The sequence below is a fragment of the Periplaneta americana genome, chromosome 17 (assembly GCF_040183065.1).
Source record: "Periplaneta americana isolate PAMFEO1 chromosome 17, P.americana_PAMFEO1_priV1, whole genome shotgun sequence".
NCBI classification, from domain to species: Eukaryota; Metazoa; Arthropoda; class Insecta; order Blattodea; family Blattidae; genus Periplaneta; species Periplaneta americana.
The window spans coordinates 35,236,554-35,254,033 of record NC_091133.1 but is presented as its reverse complement, the minus strand read 5'-3'; the positions used below and the strand labels follow the sequence as shown (position 1 = coordinate 35,254,033).

Genomic DNA, 17,480 nt, shown 5'->3' with positions numbered 1-17,480 from the left:
TGTGAAAACGCGAATGAGAGTAAGGTTTCAGAATGGATGGACAGTGATAAGCAGTTTGGTGACCAATGTTGTAATTTTTGAAGTGATAAGTGAACCTGATTAAAACAGTGGTGACGAGGAATTGCCTGAAGAAATTTTACCTGTCATCCCTCATATCGAGGGTTTGGCAGCGCTAGATGTGACATTGTGTTATGTTGAGCAGCAAGCGGAAGCTACTCCAACTGACACCATGCTTCTTAGAAGATGGCGCGACATTGCTGCTAAAAAACGAGGATCTATTTTAAAACAAGGATTCTGGACAATTTCTTTAAAATGTAACTTGTGTTTTTGAAACTTGGAAATGTTAGCCCATGTATGTACTGTATTGTTTAACATTTATTATGCTCATTAAATATTTATTCATGATTTACCCTTTTTGTTTTAGTAATATTTCCGTATAATTCGAGTTTTTTGTAATTCGAGGTAGCCTCAGCCCCAATTAGCTCGAACTACTGGGGCTCTACTGTATAAAACTGTATGATACTGATTAGGTTTTACAGAATACACTCGAATGCAAATTTTATCTTTCATCTCGAGCTGAGGCACAAAGATATGAACTATCTGTAACAATGGACCTTAGAAGAAGAAAAAGTGCTTAGTATCTTATTGCCATTCTTCCAAGTGTGGTGCTTCATCTCAATAACTTTCTACAAACGTAAATAAAGTGCAAAAAGTTAAGTTATTTTTAATGAAGTGATCCTTTATCTTCGTCTGCAATTGTATTGAAACAATTACACTTATAAAAAATAGCCACCTATATCACCAAAGTTATGTTCAGTTTGCTTCTCAGATATTGTGAATTTTCGTATACATAGTGTAACTTCAGTGTAAACATGTTCATATACTTACATAACTTGGCCCTGTAGCTGTGATGTATGTGAGATTCCATTTTCTGTTTGCACATGGGTAGAAACCGAGCAGTATCTCTGGTTGATTATCATAATATCTTATTTAGTCACCAACAAAATAATAAATTCAGTTTTTTGTGCTAATATTTAATTAGACTCGAGTACAAGACCTATATAGCATGATAATGTACTTATACGGTTGCCCCTGATAAGAACTAGCTCACAAGTAGGAAAGGTGATATTTAAGTGTTCGATTTGAAGAATAGGCAAGTAGACTATCAACACACCTACATTATGGGCGTGGATGGTTAGTTTTTTTTTTTTTTTTTTTTTTTTTTTTTTTTTTTTTTTTTTTTTTTCTTTCTTAAAAAGTATTGTCTGGTTTCTTCACTACCCATCTGTTAACCAATATACCGGTATCTCGTTTGCTAAGGGTCAGAATAACCAAATGGATAATGATGTGTGGGAGCCTCTGTTTGAATCTCTGTACTTTCACTCTTTACCACTTTATTATATTTTACTGTAAAATAACTTTTTATATTATAATTGATCATTATATCGATATTCTTTTATCAGATTTCATACAGTAAAACTTATGCCAGGTACAACGTGAATAAGGTGGAAACTTGTCGAGTGTAAACACTTTTTCTTTTTTTTTTTTTTTTTCAGTAGACTGGGAATTATGTTATGTATCCAAAGCTCTTGATTTAACAATAATTCGATGTGATGTCTTGAGCTATTTGAAGAGCTGTGCAACTTACCAGATGATCCATATCAATTTCCTGCTCGTGACAGCATAACAGACAATTTGGTGAAGTCAGTATACTGATTCTGTGGAGATGTTTACTTGAACAATCATGGCCAGTGACTAGCCTGAACATAGCAACAGCAGATTTACGAGGAAGTTCCGCGATTAGGCGAGTGTTTTCCAACAGATTTTTCCATTTGGTATTTTCACTTTCTGCTAATATTTTGATATTGTAATTGTGGTTGATCTTGCTTTTAATGATTCGTTTGACAGATTCATAGGACAGATTTAAACTTGTATTCTATTCAATTTTGAAGCCTTTTTTCGCCAACATATCAGTCCTCTCATTCCCACTTATGCCACAATGTGCAGGTATCCACTGAAGAATTGTGTTTAATTAGATTTTGAATTTGTTTAAGCATAAAATGTATTTCTTTAATTTTTTCCATTTTTGTGTGATTTGTTGATACTATTGCCTGGAATGTTGTTCTGGAATCTGATAATATGACTATGTTCTTGCAGTGATGTATCCAATTGAATAAATTTTGGAGCGATGTATAAATAGCATCTACCTCCCCATTAAAATTTGTAGTATGCTTGCCAACTCTTTTGTAGAAAGAAAAGAAAGGCTCAGTCTACCCAAAAAAATTTGAGTTATTATACCTAGTAACATCAGGCCTATAAGTTCGTAATAATGATATTTCATAAAATTTGGTTTAACTCCGATTCTTTCACACATTAAGTTCACTGTTGGCAGTCATTCCAGGATCCGAGAATTCAGTGGGAGGCAAGCCTCTAAAGGCATGGCTACGACCTTGACTCATAAGTTGAGGGAGAACCGGAGAGGAGGTACTGTTTCGCTACATCTCTGTGCTAAACAAAGCCAGCCTTATAGCCTACCATCACAAAAAATGTCGTTCGGTATTGGTGTTCTATGAATGGACTGTGTTGTTGAGTGTTAGTTTAATCAAAAGTGCATGTGTGTTTGTATATTACATAGGCTATTTTGTGTAAAATGGCTCATATTGAGAGAATATAGAGATCATTGCTTATTTGTAGAATTGAAAGAGTTTTGGATGTTTTAGTTGGACGTATGAAACAAAATGTACTTACAAAGATAGGAGATCGACAGTACATTTATATATGGAGGAAGATGGAGGAAGACAAAATAGAAATTTGCAATTTTCGTGGTATAAGAAATGTCCTTGACTAACAGGGTGCTATGAGACAAATAAGTTATATTGTTGTATTCTGTTTGGGAGTGAAAATAAGTGGTCATCTTCTTGTGGGGTTCTATGTCATAAAAAATATTTTGATAGAAAAGCCGAGAAACATCTGCTGTATAAAAATATATAAATATATTTTTTCAGTCTACCTAGTATTTACACCTTAGCTCCGCCACTGTCGGTAATTGCTAGTTAAGATTCATTGTACTAACAGTTAAAGGAGAAGCATGATAGAGGGAGAATGGGGATGAAAGCTTCCAGTTCATGGAAAAAAGTTATTACTGATCCATACAATACAGTAAACCCATACCAGATGTTATGGTGAAAACCTGTGACATTATTACTGTATGAAAAAATGAAAGTTATTGAAGCAAAGAAAAAAGATAAACTCTCAGCACGGGAAATAATGATGTAGTTCAGGTGTGGTAAAACTAAAATTTACAACACACTTAAACAAAAAGATAAAATGATGAACAAGTGGTTGCAAAGAAATAGTCGAATGGAAAGGAAGGTGAAGATAACCATGTGAACGAAGTAATCAACAAGGTAGTGTCACCAAGGTTCACTCACAAATAAAAGTATGTAATAATAATTTTATTATACAAGTTCTTAACACAATTTATTTAAGATTTGTGTAGTTTTCTATAATGCTGGAAGATATTCAATTTGGAAAAAATTATCAGTCTCTTGGTATTCTACTTTGAAAAAGTTTCATTATATAATTTATGTTTAAACACATTTCTTGTGTGTACTCTTAGGTTACAGTAAGTGGGGAAATTTTTAAACATAAGAGAAATTCAATAAAAAAGAGTATCAGTATAATGACAATGTAAACATTATTAAATAGTAAAATATATTAAAGTTACAGAATAAAAAAGTTGGAAGTACAATGTTTCTAACTGGAGCCCTCATGCTATTGAGCATCCTTCAACACTATCTAATTGACCATGACTTCTAACAAATAAACTGTTACTAATAGGAAGTCAAGAAACCTGGTGGTAACACAATTTTGAAGTGGAAAAAATGACTGATCGTTTATGTCTCAAATCTGTGTTTGGGTCTACGGTTCAAACCCTATAATTTTGGTATGGATTTAATTAAAATATCGAATTTTCTATTGGCAACTTTTGTGAGTATAGTTAAATGCTACTGTTTTGCACTCTGATGATGAGATGGACTTTAGACATTTCAATATTAATTTGCTAGAATTTTATCTCAAGTCTCTGGCATGATACAGTTTATGAGTATTGTTTTGTTTTTAAATTGCAGGATTTCTCGCAGTTCCTGTTTGGGTGGTATGTTCGAGAACAAAAACAGGGTCGTCTTTTGAAGCAGTTTCGTAGTGTAGAAAAACCTCATGCTCAACAACAAGCATTATCACAGTTTCTTAAGGATCATCCATCTCTCTCTTGGCTGCAGAATATCTTTAGCTCTGATTATAAGCAAGCTAGTAATACGTTGAAGTCTTTGGCTAAAGAGGAAACTGAACTGCTTCAGAGAAAAAAGGTAGGTATTTCTAACATTTGTTAGTCTAGATGTAAATATTAAACTGTACATAGTTTTGAAAACTAAATGTTTGGTTTTGTGTCACTGAGATAATTTAATTACGAAAAGGAAAGAAATAAACTAAAATTTATAGTTATCAAACTGGACTTCGATATTTAATACTTCATTGATGATTGTGTTGTGGTGATGAGTTTGGTTATTGCAACCATACATTGAGATTTAATTTCTCCAACATTTCGGAGCTACTAGAAGTTTAATCCTCATAGTAGTAGTGCTTGAGTCGTGGAATGTTCGTTCACTCTAATAGGTGTGTTATGCTTGGCTGATCTAATCATAACAGATCTAAGTGGGCAAACCTTTCATGTTTCAAGCGATCCTGCCCTGGGGATACAACCTGTATGTAGCTACAAAATGTAGGAAATATGAATTCCAGCATACAGTTGTAAAGCCTAAAATATTCGTAATTAAAGCTGAAGTTTTTTTATAACTGAATATTGTTTTCAGTATCTCGAAATTACTGGTTTTTTATATACTGTAATGGAACTTACAGTGAAACTTGTCTAAAGTGGCCACTAGCTGTTCTTCAAAGAATTGGCTGCTAGTACAGGTAGTAGTAGTAGTAGTAGTGGTAGTGGCAGTGGCAGTAGCAGCAGCAGCAGCAGCTTCTAATGATGTTAATTGCAGTAGTATGACTTGATAATTAACTTGTGAAAAAATCTTTCATTGTTGTTTGTTTACACATCTCTTTTTAGTGACATGGTTCTCGAAAGATTCTAAAAGTTCACTGAGATGCAACATGGTACACTCGCCATACTATTTGTTTAAAACATGACACAGTGACTCTATACTGCAGAGAGCTGCAATCTCTTCCTTCAGTGAAGGTTTGCAAACGTCGTCTGCTTCACTCTCTAAATCCTCGGATATAGGCACCTTTGTAAAAGACAAATGACATCAATCACAGGGATTTTATAGACAGAAACGAAAAAAAGAATACTAAAAAGATAAGCTGACCTTGAAACGTCTAGTGTCTCTAAATCATCGAAGTGTGGAATGTATTTCATCTCAACATCGGCGTCATATACTGTTACTGCAGCCTTAGCAAGTGAGTGAAGTTCCTCCAAATATGTCTCTATGTCCAGCTGTGGTGTCAGATCAGTGCAGTTTGTGTTGGAAACTCTGCAGCTATTAAAACATTTCTCAATTGTTTCCACCTTTACTGAATTCCAGGCAGCTTTAGTCCATGATGTGGCATCACCAACAATTATTATTTTCGTTAAATCAGACACATATTCTGCATCATCAATTTGTGCCACTAACGACTGGAGGACTCTCTTTCGATACTGCAGCTTGTATGCCTGAATTATCCCGTGATCAATAGGCTGAAGATGTGACTTCGTGTTAGGAGGTAGAAACAACAGTTTGACATTAGAGAGCAGGACTTCAGAGTGGCAAGGTGCTCTTCGTGGATGGTAGATCACTTTCCACCCACGTGTAGAAGAAAATGTCACCTCATTTGAGAATATGACTATTCCAGTTGCGAGTGGCATTTTCCTCTCCAATTGCGAAACAAAATAGCTTATCATTGTCTTTTAGATGTTCTCTTTTTGCTGCTATGTGAGCGAAAAGTTCTGCATCTTTTAAACACTACAGAGCTGTTCGAAAAGATCTAGGGAAATGAGAATTAGTTCTAATGGAGAAGGAGACCGGTGAGGATACCTGACTGATTCTGCAACCTGAGATGCATTCTGCTCAGGAGTGGACACATATCTTCCAGAACCTGGACAACAGTGTTCAACCCCTTCCCTGGGTAATTACACCCACCTGTGGCTGTGGATACATGGATGCCAATCCAATTACAGCCTGGGAAATCGAGTAACATGCAGTATTAACAAGAATATGAAGTGATTTCCTTGTGCTTAAGTCCTTGTGTGTGCTACCAGTCATAGTAGAATTCAGTCAGTATGATGACAGAAAACAAAGGCATATGCTGCTCCTTATATGCGCGTGTATCCGTCCACACAACCACCAACAATATTGCAATTAACTAAAACTGACTGAAACGCAATATATTACATATATAATATATTTTATATTAGGAAAGAAAGTTGATACTATGAAGCAATGAGGATGAAACAAAATGTTGAATTAAGGGCCATTATTTAATGAAATAATGAAGTGTTATAAAAAATCACATCAAGGAGGATTCGAATCTGCATATTCTTTGCTCGATAGCAATCAGCACTCTGTACTTGACCACTGAGCTATTGCAACATGTAGCAGTATCACTGAGTTTATACCTTACATCGCAATTCAGGCTAACTACATGTCAAAGAGTTCGAAGGTTTCAGTCCACTGTGAACCAGGCGCATGGCCGAATAGAACTTAGTCAAAATCTGATTTCAAGAGTCTTCCCATTTTTTTTTATCATAGGGTGTACATACGAGCATCGTCTGAGGTGTACCAAGAGAGAGCAGGTATGTCATAAAAATCTGAGTTTTGACTATTACAAAGAATGACTTGTCCTTTTCACTCTATGTTTGAATGATAAAACACAATACTGTAATGTTTTTCGCAGGACTTCAATTCACAAGTCTCATCTTTTTCATGGCTACAATAGTTTGTCTAGGCACATATAATATTTTAATTAACACCACTAACAGTGACTTAACTTACAAATTAAACCAAACCCTTTAACTCTATTAAATATAGAATATAATCTAAATTTAACAGAAGAAATACTGAAATCAGAAGTAAACACTGAAATACTGAAACAATTGTCTTTGGAGACAATTAATATTAGGTACCCTCCACAAAACTGGCTTCATTTATACACCAACGGATCCTTGATCTCCAGAGAACAAGGTGCCGGTGCAGGTGTTACGTGCTGTCTCTTCTCACTTTATAGATCACTTGGATGTGGAACAACAAGTTTTGATGGTGAAATCATTGCAATAAGTGAATGTCTCAGGAATCTTCTATACCACATCAATAAATTTAGGAATGCAGTTATATTGTCAGACTCCAAAGCAGCTATTCTATCAATCGTCTCTAAACATACACCTTCATCTCAAACAGCAGAAATAACTAAAATGCTCTCTCAATTAATATCACTCAATAAAAGAATTGTATTCCAATGGATACCATCCCATTGTGGAATCCTGGGAAACGAGAATGCGGATGCTTTAGCAACGAAGGACAGCACTGCTACTTACAGACCTGTTACTAAATCTACGTATTACTCTGTGAAAAGATTTATTAAATCTACATACTTAGACTTCAACAAACAAAATTTGATAACACAATCCCAAGGGAAAAAATGGAACTCTCTGCATCAAAATCCACAGTTAATTCCCGATTTACCACGAAAATCGTCTGTAGCTGCATTTAGATTGGCAACAGGCCATGATTGTTTGTCTAAACACCTGCATAGAATTGGAATATATCAGTCCCCTAACTGCCCATTGTGCAACTCAAACCAAGAAATGGATTCGGAACACCTCAAAATCTGTGCTTCATTGGCTGGTCATGATAATATCTTTGAAAAATATTGGAGTGCAAGAGGTCAAATGACTTTATTGTGAAATGCCTGGCATTAGAAAACAACAACTAACAGTGACTGAGTCATAACAATACAACTAGGCAACATTGCTTAAGTATGAGTGCCTCATGTTGTTCTGGACGGTTAAAACACCATTAACTAAGTCATATGAAAAGTGATATAGATTGTTTATAAATGTTTTAAGGTACAGTAGTTGTTTTGCTAAGTTCATACAAACTTCGCATATTTAGGTTACACCATATCAAAGCAGACAATTGTAACTATACTAGTCAACATTTCAAATCAATTTGATGATTGTAACTTAAATAATAGATACTTGAGGTGCATCAAACTTGTTGCATTTTGGTATTATGCTATGCACAAGTTTTAATATGGACTAACATATACAATATTTATCTGTTACTGGGTATGAGTTCAGTCTTGCTTAATAAACTTAATGAGTTCAGAGCCTTACTTATTCTCGAATAACATTGTCAATATCAGTTCTGGTACATCATTATGTTAGGCTCTTATAAGGAATTATAATACTCTATAAACTTTTGTGGAATCATTATGCTTCTTTGTAAGTACACATACTAACATTTGGCCAAGTTCATTGTGGAGACTTCTTGGAAAGTTGGTTAAAGTTGTGAAAGTTCAATATTGTATTTATTTCATTTGAAAGGTTGATGTGAATCTGCTACCAAGAACACTCAGTATATTAATATTTATAAGTAACTGTAGATTTCATGCATGTGCTGTAGCCACTTTAGAAAGGTGATGGGTCAGGAACATTGAAGAGTATACTGATTATTTAATTTGTGTTTTACAGTCAATGCTTTCATTGGCCAAATTATCTCTACTGGCATTTGATCAACAACCTGAGGCAGTAGATGAGGAAGTTCAGGCTTTAAACACAGAATTAGATTTAGTGTTATATGAAGAGGAACTGCCAGAGACTGTTCTGTCTGCTTATGGCTATGATATCGAGAGACTACGTGTGTTGACACCTATGGAACTGGTCAAGGTAATTATGAGTATGTCAAGGAAGTAAATTTTTGTTCTTTGGGACCCTATTTTATTTTGTGGCGAAATAAAGTCTTCTTATGTTAGTATTTCATGAAAGAAAAAGTAGGATGATTATCCAAATTTTATGCAGTAGCATTTAAACCATTTTAGCATAAGACTGGGTATGACTTAAAATGTAAATTCAGCGACACTTTATGCTGTGACCAATAACTCTCTTTAATCAAGATTATTTTAATTTTGTGAATTTAATTTTTTTTCCAAAATGTGTACAACTGTCAAAAAAAATTGGCCACACTCATGAACAGCGAATATTTTCTAAGTGCACTTTGGATAACAGTGATGTTATATGATGCTTGCACTTATAGAAAAATGTTTCAGAACAAAGATGTTTACGCAGGAGTCATGCACATCTGCTTCTCGTAGAGCAGCAGTAATGTGTTTGCTTAATGATCCATAGATTGTGAGTTCGAGCCTTGTGCAAGTTATCATTTTATTTTGTTATCGTTCTTTAGTGATATAAATAATATTCAAGTTATCATTTATATTCTGTTATCGTTCTTTAACGATACAAATAATATTCAAGGTTATCATTTATATTCTGTTATCATTGTTTAGCATTGTAAATAATTTTCAAGGTATCTTTTTATTTTGTTATCGTTCTTTAACGATATAAATAATATTCAAGTTATCATTTATATTCTGTTATTGTTCTTTAGTGATATAAATAATATGCAAGTTATCATTTTATTTTGTTATCGTTCTTTAGCAATATAAGTAATGTAAATTTAATGTTAGATTTGAAACAATACAATTGCATAATACAATTGTTAGTTTTTTCTTCTTATATTATTACATTATACTATCCTATAACACAATACAATGAAAAGGAGTGAGGAAGATTTGAACATGAGACGTTGACATCTAAATGCCGACGTTCTTCCAACTGAGCTATGGGAGCATATGAGTCATTCCATGTCAAATCGAACACCTACGAAACATGACAACTTAATATTTGCTCCAATTTTTTTTTACAAGTTCTATTGATGAAATTGAATAACCCATGTGTAATTTTTTCGGGCTGACACAATTATTTAGTCATTTATTAAATGTTACATTTTCTGTAAATTTGGATGCAACGTATTATGAAAATGGTTATACTGAAGATTCTGTAAATCGTAGAAATTTCGTATTGATATCATTTTAAAGTGCAATAATTGTAGTATTATATACTAATTTTTAGTGTTCAATCAAAATATAAAATGGGCCCCTTTTAGGGGGTTATATTTTTTAAATACGTTTTCATATATCAGGGACTTGCTTCTAAAAAGGGTAAAAAATATCATTATATTCTTTGAAATGTTTTACGTAGAACTGCGTTGGTTTTAGAACTCTATTCGAATCAGAAGTCGCTGTGCAAATAATTTACTGATGGTGTGTTCGGGTCGGAAGGCTCGGATTGAGTGAGACCGCGTGCCGGAGCATACAGCTGCTACAGCAGCAGTGAGAGTTACTAATACATTATCAGTGATGTGGTGTTACTTTACGTAAATAAACAGATAACCTCTAGTTCTAAAAGCATGTAATGTCCCTTCAACACTCAGCAGTTTCCCTTTAATTTATCTAACAATAATTCCTAAGTCTTTCGAAGTAGGTATCATGTTGTGTTGTGTGCATGTCAAATCAAACACCTGTATACGAAATGTGACCATTTAGTATTTGCTTAAATCTTCTAAAATATGTTGTGCAGATCAAAATAAGAGGTCTGTAATTTTTTCTGGGATCATACTTTAAAATTTTACTATTTATACTCTTTTAATTATATGACAAATTCATCCACGATGCAGTATGAAAATGCTCATTGTTAAGATTCTATGCATCATAGACGTTGAGTGTTGGTGCCATCTGAAATGGGAAGAAATGAACTGTTATATTAATTCTTTTAAGTATAAGTTGAAATACAAATGGGGTTGTTTTAGAGGGTCACTTTTTAAACATAATTTAATATTTTTTTATAACAGCTTACTTTAAAAACGCAAAAAAATATACGTACAATCTATTATATTTTACATAGAACTACGTTGGTTTCAGATTGATTTCGAGTAAGAAATAACTTTAAAAATAAATGTCACCACGAAGATGAGTTTGGGATTTGTGCTGAGTGGCATTTTTTTGCTACATCACATGGAAAAGGGCCTTGTGATGGCATTGGTGGTACCGTTAAGCGGCTTGCTATGAAAGCTAGTCTTCAACTTGGTACAGATCCTATTGTAACACCAAGGAAACTGTATAACTGGGCTGAGAAAAACATTTCTAATATTGCTTTTAAATTTTTTACCATTAGTGAACACAAAAAACATAGCAATATTTTCTACTCAAGGTACCAACAAGCAAAAGTGGTGCGAGGTACCTTACAACTTCATTCTTTTGTTCCATTGACAAAATCTCAGGCCATGATAAAGAACTATTCCCTTCAAAGTGAGAGCGAAGTGGTGGACATTAAATAGAATTGATATTGGTTGTAGTTGATTAGTTTTAAAAGTCCAGTGTTGTGTAAACTGGAGTTATTTTCACAAGTGTATATTTTAAAAAAACAATATTTAAATACAGTTCTGTGTTATGTAAATTACGTAAAAGAGTGATATTCTAACCGTGGAACAGTGTAAAGTGGTCACACGACTCTCATCCGGAGCTGCACCTGCACATCATCTTGCAACAGTACTTATGCAGCCCGCGACCTCAAGACGCGCAGCTTGGTGAGTCATTTAATTATTCTTCAACGGCTCGAAGTAGAGTTCTGATTTTTTTAAGAGTGGTTAAAATAATTTCAAGGTATTTAAGGATTTTTTTTTCTGTAATTTTAAAGTAAGTCGCTGCCATTAAAACATATTTTTATACATTTAAATGTTTTTTTAAAACAAAGTTAACAAACTTATATTTTTATATTATTATGCGAAGAACAAAGTATGTACTGTCACCTTCAAATTGAGACAAAGAGCAAATCTCTGTGATAATTATTAGTGGAGATAATCACGTTTAACAATAATGATGCGCGACCTATTTCAGAATCTTTGATAACACATATCTACTACAATAATCGATATAGACAACAATAATAAAATCCGTGTTTATTTTTTCAATCCATAGAATGTGTAAAATTTGTTTTATCTAAATCGGAGACATGAAAGTCAATTCCAGGCTAAATTTGTGCGATTTGACGTGGAATGACTCATATGCGGAAAAATTGTCCCAATCCCCTACCAAGACGTCCTGATGATTTGTGGAACCTCGTCCAGGATGCTTGGAACTGAAAATACTAGTCGATTTCATACCCATTCGACTGCAAGATGTGATCAAGATGGGAGGAAGATGGACTAAATATTGAATCAATTCTCTAAGACAGACGCCAGTAAGTTTGTTTTGCTTAAACCACGAAAGATAGTTTTGTAGAGAATATAATCTTTCTTTCTTTCAATTTGCAGCCATAATGTAATAAATAATGATAAAGTCATGGCATAAACATTCATGAACCTGATGTTAATTACTAAAACAGTCATAAAAGTGATAGAAACAATTATATTCTCTCTCTCTCTCTCTCTCTCTCTCTCTCTTAAAAACAAAAAATCAATCATCTTAATGTATCCAGCTGTTTGCTGACAACATAAAGTCCACTATAATCTATTCAGTTGTTGTTTTTCACCAGAAAAGAGGGGTATTTTGATCAGTGTTCATTATAGATGCCTGTTGCTAGTAGCCAGAATTGGGGTGTAGTCAATGTATACTGCAGGGCTGTGTTTTCTGCAACTGGTACTGATGATTTTAATTTACTTCTTTTGTGGTTTATGGATGGACAGTATAGAAGAATGTGTTCCAGATCTTCATCATGATTATTACACCACAGACAAATAGGATTATCAGAAATGTGAAATCGGTGTAGGTATAATTGTGTGACAATGTGACCTGTTCTGGCTCTTGTTAAAAATATTTGAGCATGTCTGGGCAAGTTTTTGTACATTTCCAGGTCATTTGGTTTCTTTTGTACAGTATCATAACCAGTGAAAAATATAGTGGAACTGCAATGCAGCTTCTATGGGTACCTCTTTGTTACTTGTTAGCTTAAACAACAAGTTTAAGCCTCCTCACCACGACAAGGTGAGTACCCACGAGGGAGTTAAAAGAAAAAATAAAGAAAACAAAATAAAAAACATAAAAAGCATGAGGTTGTGTTCCAATGCATGATCTCACGAATACCAACCCAAAACACTACCATTACGCTACAATATTAATACAGAAAAGTCTTTAATTATAACTGTCGATATCAGGCAACGTGGTTCAACATGGAACATCGCCTATCTCTGAATTGTAGCGGAGATACCTGAAGGGAACTTCGTTTCTGGAGAGCGGCCACTTTTTCTTTTGACAGCTGTACATATCAAGATCTTAGTATTTTTTAGGCAGAGATTGATTTCACTGTCATTTTAAAATAGAGAATAAGTTTCTCGTACTTTATATATTTTTTTACTGGAAACACCACAGTTGTTCACCTAATAGCAAAATTACTATAGTTTTTCAGTATTCTGCTTGGCACGTGTGCTAGACTGTTATTATTCCCTGTATTCATTTACAATAATATTGTTCTCACTTGAGAATTTGCATCTTGGAAAATTAAAAATTGAGAAAAGATATTTAAAAATTCTTTGTTTTCCTATTAACGTGCAATTTCAATGTGTATTCCACCAATTTAGATTAAAGTATCTAGTTTCCTTTTAAAACCCTTGTTTTGCAACATTTTGTCATTTCAGCATGGTAAATTGATAAGATATGACATACTTCAAACACTGATACTAAGCTTAGAAGAATTTCTGCTGAAAATTTCTCTAGGATCCTGTGATACTTTTGAATTAAGTATCTAATGCTGGTAGTTAATATAAGAATGTATGGCTCTCAATATAGATTTGATATATGTATATACTGAAATATGTTAGAAATGTTGAAAAATATTGTCTTAACAAAAGATAATAATCTTTTCAGTGACATTGTTGTATTGACTACTTTAAATGACATTTCTCCACGAGAAAATGATCATTACATTTCTTCAAAGTCTTTGATGTTCGAAATTGGTATAATTTTTACAGAAACAATTTATACATTTTATTTTATTTTATGTTTGTTCTTTTATTATAGCTTTACATTTGTGACGAAAATTCTACTGCTACAGAATATGACTTCAAGAAGGCTCTTGACCTGTTGAGTTACATTGACGATGAATTTGAGAGAAGTGAATTAAGGTAATTCTGTATGCTTTCATATTTTATCTAGGACGTGGAATAATGAATGCTAAATAAATGGAAATAGCTGGAATATAACAATATTTCAGGGTCCTAATTGTTATAGATATGTGTATGTGTGTTTTTCGTGTATGTTCAGCTCTATGTTTTGTAATATTGTGTATATTGAGATTAGTTTGAGAAATGGAAAAATCTTAAGAAAATTAAACTACCCTTTATTTTGGACCACTTGTCTTCCAGGACTTGAAGTGCTGTTTGTAATTTGTTGTAATGGTTATCATTATGAAGAGGTTTTATATATGCATTGTTTAGTAAACATTAATCTTATGTTACAAGATTTAAGCAAATTTTGTCACTTGAATACAATATATACTGTAACTTTCATGTGTTAATTAGAACTAAGTTATAGATACCTAGCTAACTAGTTTCGGCTTGGGAACCATCTTCGGAACTGCTGTGGTCCTGGTCATTGCGTCTTCCGGTGGAGGCACATTTGTGTTATGTAGTGTGTAGTCAAATAGTATGTGTGTTCTGAAATTCAGTTGTGTGTTGAGGATTTATTGTGAGTGTGTTTTTATGTACCTATCTGTATATTTCGTATTGCTCTACTGTGTTTAGTTTTTGGTTGCGTAAAAAAAAAAAGAAGAAAGAATTAACTTTCAGTATATGTTAAGTATGGATTCCAAAATGTAAATTACTCTGTAAGTCCTATGGCTCTTGATGGTTAACATTTGGCATTCAGAATTTTCACTTACCAATATATGTAGGATAGGCCTACTTGTGAAAGTCCTAAGCTCCTCTTCTCACCACACTAAAACATTTTATTTTTCGAAATATATTCTTCATTGAATATGTTGCCAGAACCATATACAAGTATGGCACTTTTTCATAGGACTCATGTTTGCTGGAATAAATGCTACTTCATTTCATTTAATGTTTTCTATAGATTTTACATCAACATTACAGCTTTCAAATGTGAAATGAGTCAAAAGTTATACAAAAATATACAGTACATATTAAGTAGATTAATTCAGTTTGCAAGTATGAACAGTTCATCAGTTGAGTAGAAAATATGAGTATGGAGAAATGTTAAATTCATAATTCTGTTCTGAAATTTTTCTCTTGGCCCTTGAAAACTTTAAGATAATTGGTCACTACAATGAAGACTTTAATACATGAACAAGGAACTCCTTTTTCATAACAGCTGAGACTAACATTCGATTTGTGTCTTGCATTAAAATTATTAATGTTCATTAGGAAAACAGTGTAACTTACTCGTACAAGGTAAAGTCAGTATTTCTAAATTTTGAAAACTCTTTTACCTGATGTCTTTTCATACACATTTGTCATTATTCTTAGTACTTTCTTTTGTGAAACGAAAATATATTTAGCTTCAGATGAGTTGCCTTAGAATATTAATCCATATTTGGTTGTACAGAGTCTTCTGTATATGACAGCAAGAGAATACAGAAATGTTACCTTGTGCTTGTCATATTCGCCAAAGTTGAAGGGTGTTTGTCAGGCATTGCATGCGTGCAGTTCACCTCAGTCTGTCGTGAGCTACTAAAGGAATTACTTATATCTATCGTATTTTGGTTAGATAATCCTACTGCATTCCACTAGAGGATATTCAATTGTCTTCCTTCACTTTCTGCCCTGCAAAGGAAATTTTCTTCCTCTACTGTCTTGCTTTCATTCTGGGAATACAATTCTGCCTGAATTGTCACCAATTAGCACCATCTAGGAGGCACATACAGCTTAAGAGGTGCGGCGGACTGCTGCGCAAATGACATACTCCCTACATGCATTGTGTAGCATAAGCTATTGTGTTTTTCTAATTGTTTGAGAACACTGAAGAGATTACTCATTTGTGTGTAGCATACTGCAAGCTATTGTGTTTTTATAATTGTTTGAGAACACTGAAGCATTACTTATTCGTGCATAATGTAGTCCAAGCTATTGCGTTTTTTTTTTTCTAATTATATTTAAGAATGGTGTATAACATATTGAATCTCTTTTTTTTTTATTAAGTTACGTAAAAGTGAAAGAAAATATCTGACAAGTCAATTCGAACATATTGCGAGAAGTACTTCGAAGCAATCTTCTGAGATGTCAAAAATATATTGAAACAGAAGGTGGACACTTTGAACATCTCTTGTAATGCGGATAAAATATGCACTTATATTCATTTTTAAACATTTGCTTATAAACATTTTCTCTGCAACTGATTTTGGAGTAACTCTGCAAGGAATGTCTGTATAACATAGGGTGACCAGATTATACAAATTAAAACACGAGACACTTTGAGGATGATGATGATAGTTTTTATTATTATTATTATTATTATTATTATTATTATTATTATTATTACTATTACTATTATCATCATCATCATCATACGTTTTCATTGAAATTCATATGTAACAGGAACATTAAAATACATTTAATCATCTGATGACAATCATTTTTCGACATTATATATTCCCTTGCGTTACTGATTGTGTATATGTATATTTTATTGTTAACACACATGTAAAAAAAATAGACATTTCATTGTTCTGCAATGAAATCTAAACACTATGACAAGCAACAATTATTTCCAATTTACATAGTTTACCTACTATATTTCTAGCTCTCAATTAGTTTAGAGATTTCACTGTGGGGAAGTTTCCAAAATTGCTTATTTGTTATATTTTGCAGAAGAATGTATATCATTCAAGAGTTTGACATTTTCCAACAGATATCTTGAAATATCTTGAAAATATCTTGAAATTTAATTTTAGTAATAATTATTTCCTTAACAGTTTTCGTACTACCAGTACACCAATTCTTGTCATCAGTCCACAAAGCATTTGTGATAGAAAACACTCTTTCTGTAGCAGTGTTGCTGCCAAGTAAAGCTAGCACAAATCCTGTAATATGCTGCAAATTTTTGCAGGAGACATCTTGGGATCCAAGGAAGTTGAAAATAATAGACCACTGTTCACCCACGTATTTAACAGTTCTTAGTTCATGGTTTTTCATTTCACATACATTTTAAACATGGTTAACTTTCTCAAAGAGTTCGTCTTAACATATTTCTTTCAAAATACTTTCATCAAACTCTGCTAAAGTTTTAAGGTTTTCTTGAACAGACTTCCAAAGAAGAGCATTGTTGAGCTGAACCCAATTAAATAGTTTCAGCACGTGAAAAGAGTAAGCCCATTTTTCAATGTATTCAGTGAATGTGTCATAAAATAAGGTTGAAATTTCCGAGAACTC

General features: G+C 33.3%; 1 protein-coding gene across 5 annotated transcripts in view; it reads left to right on the top strand.

The window, feature by feature from the left end:
* Nup133 (nuclear pore complex protein Nup133) overlaps window positions 1–17,480 on the top strand; it is a 337,303-nt gene that overhangs the window by 288,517 nt on the left and 31,306 nt on the right. For all 5 annotated transcript variants that reach the window (XM_069816497.1, XM_069816495.1, XM_069816494.1 and 2 more), the window contains 3 exons: window positions 4,131–4,367; window positions 8,738–8,932; window positions 14,116–14,219. In XM_069816497.1, coding sequence (XP_069672598.1) covers window positions 4,131–4,367; window positions 8,738–8,932; window positions 14,116–14,219 — 536 coding nt within the window. The remainder of the gene's footprint in view (window positions 1–4,130; window positions 4,368–8,737; window positions 8,933–14,115; window positions 14,220–17,480) is intronic.